The sequence below is a fragment of the Diceros bicornis genome, chromosome 28, assembly GCF_020826845.1.
Source record: "Diceros bicornis minor isolate mBicDic1 chromosome 28, mDicBic1.mat.cur, whole genome shotgun sequence".
Lineage (NCBI taxonomy): Eukaryota > Metazoa > Chordata > Mammalia > Perissodactyla > Rhinocerotidae > Diceros > Diceros bicornis.
The window spans coordinates 7,956,856-7,970,461 of record NC_080767.1 but is presented as its reverse complement, the minus strand read 5'-3'; the positions used below and the strand labels follow the sequence as shown (position 1 = coordinate 7,970,461).

The 13,606-nt window shown below is 37.2% G+C and overlaps 1 protein-coding gene across 3 annotated transcripts in view; it reads right to left on the bottom strand.

Annotated features, from left to right (window-relative positions):
• Window positions 1-1,113: 1,113 nt before the first annotated feature.
• The window catches only part of NCBP1 (nuclear cap binding protein subunit 1), a 42,414-nt gene continuing 29,921 nt past the window's right edge, over window positions 1,114-13,606 (bottom strand). For all 3 annotated transcript variants that reach the window (XM_058523597.1, XM_058523598.1, XM_058523599.1), the window contains 8 exons: window positions 13,391-13,513; window positions 12,083-12,185; window positions 11,157-11,250; window positions 10,319-10,422; window positions 8,294-8,408; window positions 5,112-5,240; window positions 4,366-4,479; window positions 1,114-3,017 (listed from right to left, as the gene is read on the bottom strand). In XM_058523597.1, coding sequence (XP_058379580.1) covers window positions 2,904-3,017; window positions 4,366-4,479; window positions 5,112-5,240; window positions 8,294-8,408; window positions 10,319-10,422; window positions 11,157-11,250; window positions 12,083-12,185; window positions 13,391-13,513 — 896 coding nt within the window. In that variant the 3' untranslated portion in view covers window positions 1,114-2,903. The remainder of the gene's footprint in view (window positions 3,018-4,365; window positions 4,480-5,111; window positions 5,241-8,293; window positions 8,409-10,318; window positions 10,423-11,156; window positions 11,251-12,082; window positions 12,186-13,390; window positions 13,514-13,606) is intronic.

Sequence of the window (13,606 nt, the reverse complement as noted above, 5' to 3'; positions counted from 1 at the left end):
GAGCACTTCTAAAGGAAGTGATAACCTACAACCTGACATCACCCCAAGACATCTGGGTCAAGTTTAGCTGGCCCAGTTTTCCCCTATCTTGTCAAAAGGATCACAAGGTAGTTACAGCTAGTAAGAGGATTTGATCCCAGGTGCTTCATTATGGGGTCTATGCATTATTTTTTTTTGACAAAAACAAACTCAAGATAAAGTGGATATTTTCAAGTTGTTCTTTGACATAACTTTTTATCCTGCTACAAATATAAGAAATAGGAAGTTTATACATTTTCATTTTTCTTTCTAGATCAGCTCTTGGTGTTTATGCTTGAAGAAAGGTGAAAGTCAAAACAAGTCAAATCCAACTAGGCTTGAGACTACAATTTCTAATTGTTCTCTGTATGAGTATTCAGTACAGAAATGTTTAATATATTTATGAAGTATTGGTTTTTCTTTATGTGCTATGCTGAATATTATAGCTCAGTAAAAATTGACTCTGAATGGGCAGCAAGACCTTCCTGGGACTAAAAAAAAAAGCTTCCAGCTTGATGATGACAGAGTAACTCGGCATTCAGGCTGCTGACAACAGCATTACCACACTGGGAGATAAGGAGCCCTTGAGCCACATGGACCTAGGTTCAAATTCTACTTACTAGCTGTGGACCTTGGGTAAGTTACTCTACGGGCCTGTTTTATCTGTCAGGTGTGCATTATAATCCATTTCTTGAAAGACTGTTGTGAGAATTAAATATGGTGAAATCTGTAGCATCTGGCACATAAGAGCCACTCATTAATGAGCACGTTATCAGCAAGACCAGTATAGTTACAGATTCGTCTAGTTGAGGTATGCTTCTAGCACTCTTCACCTTCATCAACTGAAGACAGTCCTGGTATCCAGATATCACTCATAGCCAAATCTGCTCTACCCAGTTCTTTCCTCATCTTTCATTTTCAGGTATAATTATAGATTAGTAAGTTATACAAATCACTACTAAATACTTCCCAGGAAAAGCAAACAAACTTATCTTCATATGAACTGCTGCCTGAATAATTCCTGGAAGGGAGATTTAGAATCAAGGAAAACAAAGTATATGTTCACTTTGACAAAAGCAAGTTAAATGGCATCAGTACAATTTAATAGAATATTGCTTTATTGCAAGGTATGATGTACAGTGACATGCCATTCTTTTGTCTGTGTGAGCTTCACTAGTGGGAAAGCAACTGTTGAATGTTTGCTCTTGCACCTTTATTTCTTTGACATTCCATCTCTAGTTCAGTTTTCCCATATACCTAGCTGCCAGACTGGGACAAGGCAGGGTCACATCAGTGAACAGTTGTTAGAAGCAACCATTATACATGAAGAGAGGATCCAAGAGAAGGGAAGTAAAAACCTAGAAACTCCTCTAGAATTTAGATCAAGTAAGTGTAACTAGCCAAACTTTGCAATACATTGTGAAAGATTACAAAGCAGTTTAGGGTCAAAGTTACCAAAGCCTTAACTGGTTATCCTTTGGCTTCTTGAGGACAGGAGCCATTTCTAACTAATTATGTAGTTTGTGGAAAGGAGGAACAGTATAAACAAAAGAATATTTAGCCAAGAACCTGGGTTTTAGTCCCCGTTCTGCTAGTAACTTGCTATGCAACCATAATCTTGTGAATAATTATTTCTTGGCTTAAATGGAATGGTATTTAAAAATCCTCGGAATTCCCTATTGAGTAGACTGTATTCTGTAGCCACTAAATGTATGGTAAACCAAAGACCATATATCAATATGGAAAATACTTAATGCATTATAAACTTATGATGTAGTAAGTTAAAAAAAGATACTTATGTTGTACAAATACACAAAAACACTACCAGTTGTGGGATTATTGGTAAACTTTTCCTAAGGTTTAATGAAAAAAGTCTAAAATTGCTAGAAATTTGGAATGTCAGACGATCCCTTACACCTGTATATTATTTTACAATGTACTCTCATTTATTATCTTAGTTACGCCTCAACACCATATAGGAAACAGGCTCAGGACTTAGCAGTTACTTGGACCAGGTTCCATAGAAACAAAATCCAAACCTACATCTAATTCCAACTATAGTTTTAGCCAATCTAGCTACTTCTAGTTCCACTTTAGCATGTTATATGACCTTGGACAAATCTGTCTCTGAGACTAAAGGAAATGACCAGATGCTCTAAGATAATGGTTCCCAAACTCATCTGCACGTTGGAATCAACTGGGGAGCCTTAACAACTCCAATCACGTCTGTGTTCCACTCCCAGAGATTGTAGTTTAATTAGAAAAATAACGGAAGAGTCCCAGATGATTTATGTTCAGACAAATTTGGGAACTGCTATTGTAAATAGTAACTTTTTTATAATAACAAGTAGTGTCTTAAAATACTAAAAAATATTTTGAAGAGAAAATTTCAAATGGAGGTAAGTACACCTTCAGTAAGAAATCACCAACTTTAAAGTAGACTGAGATGATAAATCATGAAATACCAAAGTTTAAAAAACATATTTTTAGTTTTATTTCAGCCATGTTAGGTTACCCATGAGCTGTGAAAAGCTATGCTACTTGATAATAAACCCATCAGTTCTATTTACTACTTTGTAAGCTTGACCTCTAGTGTTTCACATACTTCAAATCGGTTATCTTGTGCCTTAAGGAGAAAAAATATCAATCAGAAAACTTGTATCTGTCACATATATAATACATCCTATGGTCATCATCACATTATTGTCACTAGGGAATATTTGCTGAAGGTAATCAAAGCCATATTCTTCACTGTCCTCCTCCCCCCGTTTCCTTTGATAAGTGAAAGGATGCTACAGGAAAGCAAGCATTCAAACCATCAAAAATAAGACAAGTAATTTTGAGATTTTTTAAAAAGTCTTGAAATGAGGGGAAAAAAATAACCCTTAGGCCTGCAGGGCACAGAACTGCTGGAACACAGCCAGGATATGAGGGTCTAATTCAGCAGTGAAGAGCAAGTTCTCCAGGGTCACCATGTACTGCTGGATGATTTGGTGATGCTGTGGACACAGAAAAGAGGGTGTTTAGGTCAGGAAAAAGAGCACATAAGCAATCTTGCAGAACATTTCCCTCAGCAGCCCACCCATGTTGTGGAATGATGGGAAGGGGTAGAAAAAAAGTGGTTATGCTGATAGGGATAATGGGCTCCTTTTTGAAAAGCCCCAACATTAAGAAAATTGTAGAGGGAAATGAGAAAAAAAGGATGTTCAATAACTTAAAACTCCAGTTCTGACCAGCTTCTATGTAAATACAATTCGTGCTTCAAGGCAGGGGCAGCAGCGCCTGCTGCTACTACTATTACAGACTGGGTTCAGCAGAGTCTCTCCCCTAATCAGGACAAAATACAGCATGACTTGTTACAAGTAGCCTAGACAGGGACTGACCTAGGAAGACTCAAAAAAGAGACAGGGAAGGTATTATGTTACAAATAAGAATAGCACAATTGCTACTGTTATGGTTAAAACCACAGTCTCTGAAGCATAAGAAAAAATATTTTGGAATCATTTCCTTATTTTGGTTAGAACATATCTCTTTGCAAAAGAAAAAAAAATTTAACAGATCACTGGCTAATTCTCCATTAAGTATTCCACAAAATAAGAAAATCAAATCTCATTTTTGTTTATCTTTTAAAAATAAATAGCTCATCTGTCATGAAAATCAGTGATCTGTTGAGCCTAAATGGAAAAAAAAGTGTCAGGAAATGAAATAATCTCTTTTTTGTGTGCCTGTATAACTTGAATATACTCAAGAGATCCCTACAGGACTAGCAGCTGTTAAAGCTTTTTAGTTGGCAATAACTAACACATCTAGAGAGAATTTTTATTTGGAGACTTAAATTACTTTTTTTTTTTCCCTTTTATCACTTCTGCTTTAATCACTCTTTTCTAGAACAAACAAATGAAGATTGGGATATTAGTGTCTGAAGATACAAAGAACTAGTTCCACTCTTCTACAAATCTTTAACTTAAATCTAGCAGAGAGTAGGTATTGCATTTTGCTTTCTGTAAAGACCTCAGGGAAGTTCTGGGGGCACTTTTTATCATCTGAAGGTTAGATTTAAATTGGACCTTTATAAGTCCAATTACTGTTCCCTTAGCATCTTTTTCTCTACATTTTCTATTACAGCTGGGCTCTCTAGCAAAAAGAATGGCAATTAGGAGTCTGAGTGATACAGAACCAATTTAAGCCTAAATATTCTGATGAGCAAGAGTGGGAGCAAATGGAGATGAATTAAAGGGCTTACAGGTGCTACACAACCTCCTGACAAATTTGACCATGTCTTAAAATGGAAAATCCTTATAGTTGAGAACAGTGATGTTTATTATCTAATGAGAGTTTCCCACAAACCTGTAAGAAAATCTGCTGGAGCCTCTCTATACAGTTCTTATACCACGGTGTTAATACACTGGTCCCATCAGTTTCACATCGTACTAAGTGCTCAGTCAAGATCATGATAAAACGCTGGGAAGTGGGGACAAAGTGAAAGAGGTGTTAGAGGGAGATTCTTCTACTTCAGAACAGTCGCATCTTTGACCAGGAGACCTCAAAGGGACTGCCTGTTCCACCCTCTGAGGCGAGTATTCCTAACTTTCATAATTCAACAAATCTTGTCAGTCTAGAAAGGCAGACCAGTGATAACAGTACATCCTTTTTGGCAATACAGGGAGACCTTTAATGTCTAGATTACTTATGCTGGTACTTGTTCTTGTTAGCATCTATTTTAAGGACATAATCAGAAATGCTAACAGGAATCTATGCACAAAAATGTTCATCAGGAAGGAAACAATCAGCTAAATGATCAACAATTAGGAATGATTAAATATGAGAGAGGTACTTAACAAAAGCATCCCCAGTTTTGTTTTTTTTTAAAGCATGGAGAAATGCTCATGCAAGAATGCTGAGTAAACAACACAGAATGTGGAAGTATATGTGGTTACCTCCAAGTAGTGAACTTTTATTTCCTTTGTAAGTTTTTATATTTTTAAACTTTTATAAATGAGCGTGTATTAACTTTTATGATTAAAAATAACATTTTTTAAACCTAAAGAAATGTATTGTTTCTTTTTATATATCAATGTCCCAAGCCAAGATACCTGAAATATGACAAGGAAGAGGTTCTTTTGTTCACTCTGAGCAGATTCCACTTTTTCCTGCAGTCTTTCTATTTGTTCCTCAAGAGCCCCATCTTTCCTGTCGCTACTTCTGTCATCATCATCACTTCGCTACAGAATGCAAAGGAACAAAGGGAAAACGCCATTTAGAATTTCAGTGTATTAAATCTCGTCAAGTAAGGGAAAGTATTTTATTGTGTCTGGTCAAATGCGATCTGAAGACTGGTATTCTATAGTGAAAGTATCCCACTGCCCCAAAGACACACCCCTCTCCCCCAAGTCCTATGGGTACTTATCCAGGTCAGGGAAGTTTAGCGGTACTTGTCTTGGATAATGGCAGTGGGAGTGATTCCTATAATGCAGAAGTTGAGCTATGCCTTTAATAGCCCGTTCAGGGAGAAACTGTGTCACATTTTTTTCCTCCATTCAAAATGAAAACAGCTTTGAGCCCCATGGAAAATGTACAGTCGATTCTTGTTATTCACCATAGTGATGTTTTATGACATTGCTGTGAACCCAGAATTAGGGAATACTGAACCACTGCTCCAGGGGAAACAGAGGGTCAGGTTCTCGGGAGCCTCCTGTCACAACATTTTTGTCAAGTGATCAATACATAACCTTGTTTTACGTGTTTCAGTTTAAAGATATCTAATATATATATCTTACAAATATTTAATTATATACAGTGTTCCTTTATACTGAAACACTAGCTACGAAGGATTTAACATTTTCCTGATCCTGAGTAATGTGACTATAAATTTCTTGGCTTTTCACCCTCACAAGAATGCTATCCACTATGCTTTTTTTAAATTGGTTGTCATCTCATGAATCCACAAGTTTAGCGCTTTTCTATAGCTTCGTCACATACTACAGATGTTCCTTTAGTACTTGATGGAGCAGCCTCATGTACAGATTGGTGAATCTCCTTTTTTTTATGTATGATCTTGTTGATTCATGAACATTGAACTCACAGCCAACAGCACTATAACTCATGCCTAAACGAGTAACATTTAACACGTGTTTTTCCCGTCAGGCACAGCACAGTCTTCTTGTGCTTAGGAACACTAGAAGGCCTTCCACCTAGGGGGCCATTTAAAACAGTGAAATCACCAACAAAAAGCCTAGCACGAAATATAAAAACAAACAGCACAAACGTGGAAAACATGGCACTAAATACCCCATGAAAAGGAGACTTGTTTACTGAATGAGAACTGAAACAAGAAGGCAGAGTGTTGCTGTGTTCGACCTCAGCTGAGAACAAGCCCACTGTTCTTTTTCACCGTTCTGGGTATATCTGTGAACGACTGGGAAAGCACTGTTGAGTGTTGATTTTGGGGTTACAAATAAATTTTAGTGAGTAGGTGAGTTTGTAAAAAATAGATCCTGCAAATAATGAGGGTAGATAGTATATCCTTATAACTCTGCTGTTCTTTATTCAACAAAGTAGATGACTAATGAAAAAACCAACAGTGCTTTTCAGTCACTAAGAGATCACTATTTGACCATTCGAGCAGTAACAAAGGAGAGGCAGCTTGCTAATCTTTCATGCCCTTATGGGCCATACAGAAAAGCTGGCAGGCCCTCATGCAGCTCAAGAACCCCAGGCTGCTCATTCCTGTAATTTAGAAACGGCTATGACTGACCAGGTAACATAATTCAAAGCAGACTGTCCAAGACTCCGCTGGCAATGATGGGTCAGTACATCTCTGTTAAGCTTTCACAATGCCCTTCCAGCTCACTCTGAAGAACTTACAGCATTTGCTTAGGTGTTCTGTTTTGTTTTAAAGGCAGAAGAAAAGCAAGGCCTGACTTTAGACATGACGGGACAGGCTGAGGGATCAGACAACCTTCCCAGTGTCACAGCAGCAAGTACAGAGTCAGCACCTGACTCCAAGTGTGTGACATACCAAGGTCCTTTTAGTAAGATGGTAGGCATCCCCAAACCTAGAAAGCCTGTTTCCTTCTAGATAACACTCAATTGGTAAGGCCCTGTCTTTAAGCAAAATTATCAGAACCACCCCTACCCCGTTTTTACATAATTCTGCTTTTAACACAGCACAGTTATGGGGTTTGCCTCCTGATGTTTTGGCAACTGGGTACACGTTTATCTTTTCCTAACACCACAATAAGGCAAGGTTCTAGAGTACCACTGCCCAACAGACCTTTCTGTGATAAGGGAAATGTTACAGAAATCTGTGCTGCCCATCACAGTAGCCACTAGCCACACATAATTACTGAGCACTTGAAACGTGGTTAGTCTAAGGAACTGAATTTTAAATTGTATTTAATTTTAATTAACTTAAAGTTATATGTGGCTAGTGGTTACTGTACTGGACATCACATATCTAGAGAACAGTGGGGCACAAGGGAGTCTGGAGTTTCACAGACCTGGGTCAGATCCTAGCTGTCACTGAGTAGCCATGTAACCTTGAGCAAGTTACTTAACTTCTCTAAGCCTCCATTTATATATGTATGAAATGGGGATGACACCATTTACCTTGCCTATTTTAGGTTTGTGAGTGTGTGTTTATATATATGCATGCATATATGTATGTATATGAAGACTAGCACTCGAACCTGCTATAGGTTCATATAAGTCATTGAACTTGCATTCACCTCGTACTCTGGTAAATATGCCTAACACTGGAATATCCTGTCATGAAGAATACTAAGACTATTATGCTAAATCACAGAATACAGCCAGCTCACTGCTGCCCCCCAAAATGGCTAAAATACTAAGCTTCTTATTAATATAAGAAGTATTCTGTAAATCTGGGCATGACTGTCCCATCCCTCCCCACAGTACTGGGGAAGTGGTAAACATCGACAATTTTCTCCCTCTTCCCCTCTTGCACCAGAAACTCTTATAGAAATATGAGTGTGTCTTCTTTCCTTCTCCTCCTTCCTTTTGGGAAGGGCAAACATGAAGCTGATCCAGACATGGTGAACTGGAAGGCTTGTGGCTTCCTAAACAGGCTCATCATGGAGTATAAGAGCAGAGAGCACCAGATCCCAGGTCCTTCCTCTTCCTCCACTTCTACAAACAGCTCTGCATAATTTGGCCTCAGAAAAAATAAGTTCCCATCACAGTAATGAACTTTGCATATTCTCAAAAATTTCTGGTTTACCTTCTTTGACCATTTACCAGTTGACACAAGACTTACCCGTTTGTGTTGCCTTGCGAGTTTTTCTTTAGCTTCTTCTAGCTCTTTCTGGATCTTCAGAACGTGTTTGTTCATCTTACGAATTGTGGAGTGCAAGATTTCCCAAACAAACAATCTTAAAGTAATATGGCATTTGGTTACTCTATGTTAAACTATGCTTATAGAAAATAAGACCTCTCAACTTTTATAACCTACTCATTCTTAAAGTCTGATATAGCCTTCCACTCTTTAGGCAGATTTAGTCGTATTTCTCTAGCAACGCTTATGGTTTTTCTTGTATTGTAAACTATGCAAGCAGGTGAGCTTCCAGAAGGCAGTACTGGGTCCTTGTCATTTTTCTTACTATTTCCATCCCCTACTAGACACACATAGGAGGCATGTGTACATATTCGTTTAAATGAAATGGCAAATCAGAAAAAACACTAACATTAAGAACAAAAATACATTTTCTCTCTTCTAAATTTAAACACTAAGTATTGGAATTTTCCTGAAATGGAAAACTAATCTAAGGCTCGTTTCACGTGCTTTACACTTTTTAACTAGCACATACTCAGCCAATTCTCTTGGAACATTTAAAACACTCATTAATTGATAATAGCTATCAACTGCTGGGCTTTTCAGAATGAGATGAATATTATGTCAGCTATCTTATCAGCAAACTGCTCAAGTACCACAATCACCTTGCAGGTGCTTTAAAATGTTTGTTGCATACATGGTTTATTTATTTTTTGACGTAGCTCCTTAACTACTTTTCTGGCTATAAACTAGGACTCGTAACCCCATGATACAGCAAAAAGAAGAGTACTTCCTTCTACAAATTTTGGCCTGGATGATGACAGTTTAAGTGGAAGATAATAAAACAATCTGTTCATAAAACTCAAAGTTTGGAATGTTAGCAGACAGGATAAAGGAGCAGAGTACTTGAACTCTGGACGGGGTGGTCAGGAAAGGCTTTGCAGAGTGAGAAATACTTGAGCTTGGTGTTAAAGAACAGATGGAGCTCTGAGCAATGTATGGATTCAAGAATGCCTGTGTGTGCATTCCGGCTCTGCATTTAGTTGTGTGACTTTGGGCAAGCTCCTTAAGCACTCTGCAACATCATCCTATTTTGTAAAATATGGACAATACTGTAACCCCCTCCACAGCGGTGTTGTGAGGACTAAATGAGTGGCAAATGAAAATCACTCCGGATAATGACTAACACATACTTGGATAGTCAGTATTCTGAGAGCTTGCAAATCTGAGAATGTCCTTCTGCTGCCTTCATTTGCAAATGCCAACTAGGCTGGTATGGTAACCTTAGATCACACCCTTTCACCCTAAGGATTCAGTTTCAGACCAGTGTCCTCTGCCAATAACAGATACAATGAAGAGGATAAGGGTTGTGATGAATTCTCGTCTTTGCAAGTAATTTTTCCTTTGTTTCCTGTTTTGTGTCAACTCCTGGCTGTCCCAGGCCTGATCAATTATAAAGCCTGTGGATTCAACTTCATCCATAAGAACTAAGTTTAATGAAAAGTCTTTCCTTGAGTGGGAATGGGTCTAGAATCAATCTTCTGCATTAAATTTAGGACTTTTATGACAAAGGTGAGAACTTCTTTCCCAACAGGCATCCAAGTGCCCACCAGGTTTTCCTGAATCCCTCCCTCATGTGTACTTAATCTACTGTGACTTTGGTTCCTCCCAGTTCCTGGTGTGTATTTCAGGTCTCCAGTGGAGCTGGAACTCTTCCTCACATCCCACTGTCTAGCTCAGACCCTGAGACACAGCCCGTTATCAGCATTTCTACTTGACTGCTTGAGTCCTGATTCAACTTACATGTGTGTCCCTAAGAGATGCTGTAACTTGACTGGCTGTGTGTATTTCCATTGTTCAGGAATCTTTCCCAAGTCTAATCCTACCAGATTTGACCACTAGTATATTAATATCAACCTGGTTTGGACCAGAATTTGGAGCTCATGTATAAGAGACAACACATAAACCAATTCTTAGAGAATACAAACTTTGTAAAATAATCCGTATTACCTAGTAAAGTCACGAGATAGTTCTGAAGAGAAAATCCAATTTGCTACTGCAGCACAGTCAACAATCTGTGTACGAATCATCTTATCTACTAGTACAGCAATCATCTACAATGTGAAAAGAAGACTCATTAGGGCAAATCACACTTACATGTAGGCCACAATAATCCCATTGCTACAAAAGTAAAATAGGAGGGCCATGAAGTTCATTTTCAGTGGCTATGGAACTGGTCAATTTGACCACTAGGTCTTAAGATTTATTCTGTCCTCTGCTTGGCTCTGGTACTTATTGTAAGAATACCATAACACCAGTCAAGACTGACTGAGCCAAAAGAAAAACTCTGAATGGTAATACTTAAAATTTTTTAAAATTTTAGATAATACATATAAAAATATAATTTCCATTGAATCCTGAAATTTAAAAATACAAGAATGTTTATCATTAAAAAGTCTTAAATATATTCTGAAATTTATTTTAATTCCTCTTTATAACACATGATACGAAAACAATATATTGAGGTTTGAGAAATTTGGAGCTTGCTGGTAGAAACTGGATAGCCTAGATGACTATTTCCTACCCAACTGGTAGACTCTTCCAAGAACAAGCATTCACACTAAGTATTTAAAATGTGTTGAGATATTATAGTCCAAAACCAAATCATAACACTTGCTTTTTAAAGAATGAATCAAACATCATTATTTCCATTGCACTAAAAAAATTATAGATTTTAAAACCATTCTATAGGTAGAATCACATTTCCCGTTTTACAAACTGTAACAGTGGTATTAATTGCCTTTACCTATACAATCAGAGCCTCAATACGTCTAATTAAAGTTTTTACCTGTGGATGGTTCCTCCAGACCTCAAACATGACTCTTAGAACATGTAACTTTCCTTCATCACTTTCAGCTAGGGTTTTGAAGACTTCATGAAACCTTTTGATAGTGGGGGAAAAAATACCACATATAAACTTATTCATGACACATTTTAATGTTTTGAAAGCCTTTTCAATGTTCTCAATTTACAGTGCAATATATAAATGCAAAATAACCATGTGTTAACCATTAAAGATATAAAGTGTATAATCGGGAATTTTTATTTTGTATGAGATTTGTCAGAAAATCTTAAAGAGATTTACAATACTATTGTTAGTCCAGGACTACAGTTTACTGTGTATCTAAGAATAAGTGAGGGAGAAGGAACCATCTCCCAACACAGGTGAGGTATTCTGACTGCACCTTCTGGGGGAACCCTGCAAATGAGAGAGACTGGGAAATTGAGAAGAGGTGAGGAGCCCAGCTTCTCTGCTTGGCTGGAAGAATACCTATATGCTCGCTCTTCTTTTGCACTGTCTGATGGGTTAGAAAGCTCTGTCTTGAGATGCCAACTTTTGGGTGGCTCCCCAAAATGTCGGCTCTCATTTCTGCTTACCTTCCTTTAGGAAGGTGCTTCCACAGGCTGGGAGCTTCTCAACTGTGTATGTAACTGTCCTATGGACCCAGGTTTTTCACTAGTTTCTCTAAAGGTCTATATGAAAAAATGTACATTCCATATATATATGTAAAATGTACACACAGACTGACAGGAGCCATAGGACAGGGATTTTCAGCTACTATAAACCAAAACCTATTCTATCAAATTACATGATCCTACTATTATTGAGATCTTCACATTCAACAATTTTAGATAAAAATTACTATACCATTGGTATTCACCAAGCAAAGTTCCAAACCCTCAAGAAAAGGTGTGTGTTCTTGTTGCACTTACTTTGCAAGAGCACTGAAGGAGTGGCTGAATGATTTGGCTGCCAAGTGTAGCAAAGTCTGTACAAAGACTTCTATTTTCAGTGGGTTAAAGCTGAACCCTTCATCTGAAAAATATTCCACAGTAAGACAGAAAAATATAAGTAGAGCAATATGTTGGTCCCTCACTTGGAATGCTAAACAGACAGCATGCTCACACCCAAATACTAAGTCAGTCGTTCACGTAACATCTTTGAGTACTAACAGACAATAAAAGATCATCACTAATTTCAAATACTCAAAATATAAAAAACTAAGCAGAATCCTAATTCTTAGTTTTTTGGGATTCCTTCCCTAATTCTTCTATATGATCCATTTCTTTTACAAATACCACAGATTTCCTTGTCTGGATCTCTCAATATGGCGGCAAGATAACGAATATATTAGTACAAAAAAAATACAGTAAACTCAACACTTAAGCCTATGCCCTAAAATGTCAGACGTCTAAATTTAATACCATCATTTTGATTTATGCTTTCTAAATACATTTTCCCTAACATAATCCAAGTTTCTTAGAAAAATCCAAACAAACAAAATCCCAGTAGTAAATAATCCAATGACCATTAATGGTTTTATTTTGATTAAGTTATTTTTCTATGCACATGTCCTTATGTACAGATCTAACAAAAAAAATTTCCCCCAAATGATTACCCAGTTGTCCCAGTAGACTTTTCATCTGTTTTACTGATTTTTCTCTTTTTGTGCCTATACCACATTGTTTTAGTTACTGTAGTTTTCAAGATATGTTTTAATATGTGATAAGGCAAGTCCCTCTCATCACCTTTCGTCTTATCCATTTATTGATTCAGGTAAACTTATAAATTATTCTGTTAATTTTCCCACTCTTGCCCAGAAGAAAACCTAGGGATTTTGGTTGGAATTACATGGTATATACTCAGTATACGTTAAAAATTATTATTATAATAGTTTAATTTGAAGAAAACATCCAACTTTATAATACACCAAGTCTTCCCATTCACGAATCTCTCTAAAGTGAAAGCAGGGAATGTTCTTTGAATAACAGTGTATTTTACTTTGTAGTTAGTGTATAAACTTAATGTCAGGTATCTCACAGGGGTGTTAGTATCTCTTTTTACACAAAGGAGAAAACACTTGGGTTCTGGAAACAACTGACAGGCTGAACAGGCCAAAAGAATACACTGCTTTATGAGCATCCAATGAAATTTAAGAGGAACTCATGTTGCCAGAGTTATACTTATGCTTTAACCTGGCCTATACACAGTTTCACTCAAGAAATATTTAATTCTCTTACCATCATCATCATCCTGGTTAGGATTTGGTACATCTTTCAGAATGCTGAAGATTTCATCATTGGTTGCTTTACTTTTAAAGGCAACAGCTAAACAGAGGGCAACTGAATGTCCAGGAAGAGAATCTAAGCACAGAATGGGGGGAGGGTAGATCAAGTTTTAAGACTATTTTTGCAATTAATTAAACTAAGAAATTTAAAAAAAAAATTCTTTTCTTT